Raw genomic sequence first — 4,977 nt, 5'->3', positions numbered from 1 at the left:
TATTGAAGTTGTTCCTACTATGAAACCTCAAGGTGGATTTGTGTGGCAATTCCTGTCAGGGACTTGGGTTATGGTCCCAGATATTGTGGTTTCGTTGACTGGTGTTGACAACTCCACGGGAGGGAGAAAAAGATTTTGATTGCTCGGATGCTCAGTCCTTAGATAAGGTGGCTATAGAGAATGATGTAGAGTCTAACGATTTTGTTACAGAATTTGAAAGGAATATGAGGGTACTCCTGCCCAACTTCCAATCGGGTTTGGAGGCTTCATCTGCGGATTCTGTGATTGGCACTTGGAAGAGTGAACGGCATAAAAAGCCATCCTCGAGATTTAATGAGGAAGCGGGCTTTCTAGTCTAACCACCAAGATCTGCAAAGAAGAAGGGTGCATGTAGGGACAGTTCCAAAGCTGCTGCAGATAGGGCTTAAGCAAAGTTAGAGGATTCTGTGGCTATCATTCGGCGGAGTCTGGACTTTTTAGACCCTCGGGTGGAGGAAGCGGGTCGTGTGCCAGTTTCGGAGGAAGTCCATGTGCAGGAGGAAGGCTAGTAGAGGTGGTTGTTAGTGTTAAGACCATCTCCAACCCACAATCCCAAATCTCCATCCAAAATCTCAAATTTGGTCTTGCTACAGAAAATTTTACTCCAACCACAAATCTCAAATTTTACCCCAAAAAAGAATATTCTTATAATATTCTTTTCATATATTATTTTATTATTATTTAATAAAGATATTTGAAATTAATCATTTTAACAATAAATTAATTAAACATTAATTACAATTTATAAATAATTTATTAAAAAATATAACTTAAAAAATTGTACAACTATATTTTTAATTTATTAATTAAATATATATTAATAATTAACAATTTTATTTATTAATTAAATAATTATTATTATTGATTATTAATTAATTACACACAAATTAATATTATAAATAACTACTTATAATTATATTAATTGATTAATAATTTTATATTTTCCATTACAATAATAAAAAAATAAAAAAATAGAAAATATGATTAAAAAAATAAGAAATAATGTGGGACCCCAAATTTGGGGTTGCAATAGTGTGACCCCAAATTTGGGGTAAGATTTGGGTGTGGGTTGGAGTACTCTACACCCAAATCCCACCCCAAATTTGAGATTTGGGTGTTGGGTTGGAGATGCCCTGAGGAAGGGTTTTTTTCCCCTCTTTTTAGGTGTTGTTTTGTGTTTGCTACCACGGCTTGTGGTGGTTGGTGTTAGTTTGTAGTTTATTGCTCACTAGTGTGGTGGGGATGCTTGTAAATTTTTGCTTGTTTTAATATATGTGGTTTATCCACTTTTCCAAAAAAAAAAAAAAATGTAACATCATCTTGTAACTCATGAATGGTACTTGAATGTTTGATGGTTAGAGTTCTTATGAGAGAAGCAGTGGTTTTTTAATAATATCCTATTTAGTACCCTTGTTATTTCAAAAATTAAATATTAAATTAAAATAATTAAGATTTTTATTTATTTATTTTTAATTTTAAAAATTAATTAAATAATATACTTTAAAATTTTAAAATTTTAATTTTTTTATAAGAATTATTATTATAATTATGATAATAAAATGTTAAAAAGTTCGAGGGTAAACAACTTAGATAATCTTTTACTTTTTCATATGTTTTCATTTTTATCACTTAATTTAAAAAGTTACTCTTTGATCTATTACATATTGTTTCCAGTACAATAAGGTAATTCGGACTTACTACATTAAGGATAAAGTTATATTTAAAAATCTACTTGATTTTATACTATGGCAAGGCACTAAGACTGTTGTTAATTAATACCATAACGTTGAATAATTTTTTTGTAATAAAAATTAAATATAGAGATTTAATCGTAATTTTATAAAACCAAATGATTGGAATAGAAGTATAAAAAAAATAAGCAACTATTTAAATTTTTTATTGAAGTTTTGACGCTTTCAAATTGATGATACGGTCTCAAAAGCTGAGATTCTGAGGTGCCTGTCTGACCGCTTTAGTCACCTCAGGCTGAGCCGCTCCTGGGCACAATTGACCTAATTCCTGCAGTAAGCTCAGCACTTCCGCAATAGGCAGCACTAATCTCGTAAGCGCTTATCTCATTTAATTTGCCGTCCACGTTTGCTAACCAAGATATATATTTTCCGAGATGGTCATGGTAGGGACTACAATATTTTACATTAGCGTCAGCATCATGCAAAGTTTCCAACTAAATTCGCCAGCTCTCAGATCCTATAAATTCAAGAACAAATTACAGCAGCACTGTACCAGCTTCTCAGACAGTAGTGCACTGGAGAAATGGAGAAGCAGACAATGATCCCCAGAGTGAAGCTGGGAACACAAGGATTGGAGGTGCTTAATTGCCTTACTATATATATATATATATATATCATTCATTTCCTTAATTTCATTTTGTGATTATTAAAAATTTAACTGTTGTTCAAATCATCCAAGCAGGTATCAAAGTTGGGGTTTGGGTGCATGGATCTCAGTGGGGCTTACAACTCTCCTTTGCCAGAAGAGGAAGGGAAAACCATTATTAAGCATGCATTCAACCAAGGGATCACCTTCTTTGACACCTCTAATATTTATGGACCTGAGACTAATGAGATCTTGGTTGGCAAGGCAAGTCCCAATTTATCTATTTTTTTTTCTTGATTAACTTCTAATTGGCTTGTTTTTTAGAAGAGGAAACTAAGAGAAGTTGGTACTAATTATGTAGGCATTGAAGGAGTTGCCCAGAGAAGAGATCCAATTGGCAACAAAGTTTGGTATTGTGAGTATAAGTAAAGATATTGGTTTTGAGGTGAATGGGAGGCCAGAGTATGTGAGGGCCTGTTGTGAGGCCAGTCTCAATAGGCTGCAAGTTGACTATATTGATCTGTATTATCAACATAGGATTGATCAGACTGTGCCTATTGAGGAAACTGTGAGTCTATCTTATTTGGTTTATATATATATATATTAATGACAAAAATAAATCCTTTTCATAATCATATTCATAACAATGTTTGTATAGATTGGAGAATTAAAAAAGTTAGTAGAAGAAGGGAAGGTGAAGTACATTGGCTTATCAGAAGCCAGCCCTGATACAATCAGGCGTGCTCATGCAGTGCATCCTATTTCTGCAATTCAGATGGAATGGTCCTTGTGGGCTCGTGATATTGAAAAAGAGATTGTCCCACTTTGCAGGTTAAATTTAAGTTCAAAGGTTTCTCTTTCTCTCAATATTGTATTAGATTTGTAACATGAATTTCTCTTCATAAAATATATTTAGAGAGCTTGGAATTGGAATAATACCATACAGTCCACTTGGCCGGGGATTTTTTGGCGGCAAAGGAGTTGTAGAAAGGCTTTCTGAAAATACATTCTTGGTATATATATATGTGTACATAAGTAATCTCTGATCCTTTGGAAAGAATTTGGTCTATTCAGTTTAAATATATTAGTATGTTCCCTTTATATTATTGTTTAAGTTAGTATCATAATTGTCAGATATGTTAGGGTGTTAATATTATGTTAACCGTTATCCTTATATTAGAGCATTATTTTCTATATTTCGGTCCTAACATATATGAGCATTCTCTCTTGTGAATTATATAGTTATTGCTCTCTTGTCGCATTAACCTAATTCATATTTTTCTATTATTAATATATAAGTGCAGTTCATATTCTCTGTTCTTTGCAGTAGTTTTCATTATCGAATGAATATTTGTCAATAAATTTTAGGCTTCGCATCCAAGGTTCATTGGTGAGAACTTGGAGAAGAACAAAGCGTTATATGTGAGAGTTGAAGATTTGGCTAAGAAACATGAATGCAACACTGCTCAACTAGCTCTGTCTTGGGTTCTCCATCAAGGGGATGATGTTGCTCCAATCCCTGGTAAGAATGCATTTGATGGATTCTAATATGAATATTTCTTATTCATAACTTTTATTCTTTCATGTTTCTTATGATATCAGGAACAACTAAAATCAAGAACCTGGATAGTAACATTGGTGCTTTGCAAGTGATGTTGACAGAGGAAGACTTAAAAAAAATTTCTGATTTAATATCAGAAGAAGAGGTGGCAGGTTCCATATATATTCCTGAAATTGATGAAAAATTCAGCTGGAAATATGCAAACACACCACTTCTTAAATCAGATTGAGATTCCATCAATGTCTTGGTTTTTTATAAAATATTATTTTGGATAATGTAATAAAAGATGGTTAATTATCTGAGACCATCTCTCAACTTATGAATGGCACTTGAATGTTTTGATGGTTATGTATCATGAGATGAAGGCATTTGTATCAAATTTATTGGGCTGCATTTTGAAATAATGGACTTTCATTATGTTGATGGATTGATTAGATGCTGATAGGAAGAAACTAGTCGAAATGGTTCTTATGAGAGAAGCAGTTGGGGATTGAGATTATGGAGTCCTTCAGTCCTTGCATGGTGACCTCCTGGGCGGACGCGGCGGTGGATAAGGTGGAGCCCGCGGCGTCAGAAGAAACAGATCATTTAACAGACCTTCGCACTCGTGATTTCGCATGGTAGGCCCTGATCGTCGTCAGACTATAGCGCGTCCCCCTGCCAGAAGTAGTTTCATTCGCCCGGGCATCTCCTTCGCCCAAGTGGCGAGTCCTCCAAAAGATCACTCAGTATAACATACTAACTCCACAGAGATGGAGAAGACGTTGACTGTGGAGGCAGAGCAGTCTAAAGGCTGGGAAGTAGTGAAAAGAAGGAGAAACAGACGAAGCCTGAGCCTTGAGTTGGCTGTGTTAAGTATTGGCTTGATATCCTTAGGATGAAGCCAAATCTTGATATCTTTTAATCCAACGGTCTAGATTGCGCTATTGTTTATATAGGGTTATGTTTGTTGGGTGTTGTGAAAAAAAAAAGAAAGAAAAGAGAGAGATAGAGAGGGAGAATTCTCTTGTATTTGGAGAGTGGAAAGAGTGGTGTAGAGG

At 34.5% G+C, this 4,977-nt stretch overlaps 1 protein-coding gene across 1 annotated transcript; it reads left to right on the top strand.

Moving 5' to 3' along the window:
• Window positions 1-2,313: 2,313 nt before the first annotated feature.
• Window positions 2,314-4,166, top strand: LOC120277654 (perakine reductase-like). Its single transcript, XM_039284510.1, has 7 exons — window positions 2,314-2,367; window positions 2,473-2,640; window positions 2,738-2,944; window positions 3,035-3,207; window positions 3,293-3,389; window positions 3,745-3,898; window positions 3,979-4,166. Exons 1-7 carry the CDS (start codon window positions 2,314-2,316, stop codon window positions 4,164-4,166), a joined length of 1,041 nt encoding a protein of 346 aa, XP_039140444.1.
• Window positions 4,167-4,977: the final 811 nt, after the last annotated feature.

This window comes from Dioscorea cayenensis, chromosome 15 (assembly GCF_009730915.1).
Source record: "Dioscorea cayenensis subsp. rotundata cultivar TDr96_F1 chromosome 15, TDr96_F1_v2_PseudoChromosome.rev07_lg8_w22 25.fasta, whole genome shotgun sequence".
NCBI lineage: Eukaryota > Viridiplantae > Streptophyta > Magnoliopsida > Dioscoreales > Dioscoreaceae > Dioscorea > Dioscorea cayenensis.
Note: the sequence above shows the minus strand (reverse complement) of the source record. Positions and strands in the feature narration are given on the sequence as shown.

Bases quoted from the DNA above. Each gene is read 5' to 3' on its own strand.
- LOC120277654 (XM_039284510.1), top strand. From the start codon at position 2,314: ATGGAGAAGCAGACAATGATCCCCAGAGTGAAGCTGGGAACACAAGGA. The intron at 2,368-2,472 runs GTGCTTAATTGC...TCATCCAAGCAG, and splicing joins TGGGAACACAAGGATTGGAG to GTATCAAAGTTGGGGTTTGG. The intron at 2,945-3,034 runs GTGAGTCTATCT...ATGTTTGTATAG, and splicing joins CTGTGCCTATTGAGGAAACT to ATTGGAGAATTAAAAAAGTT.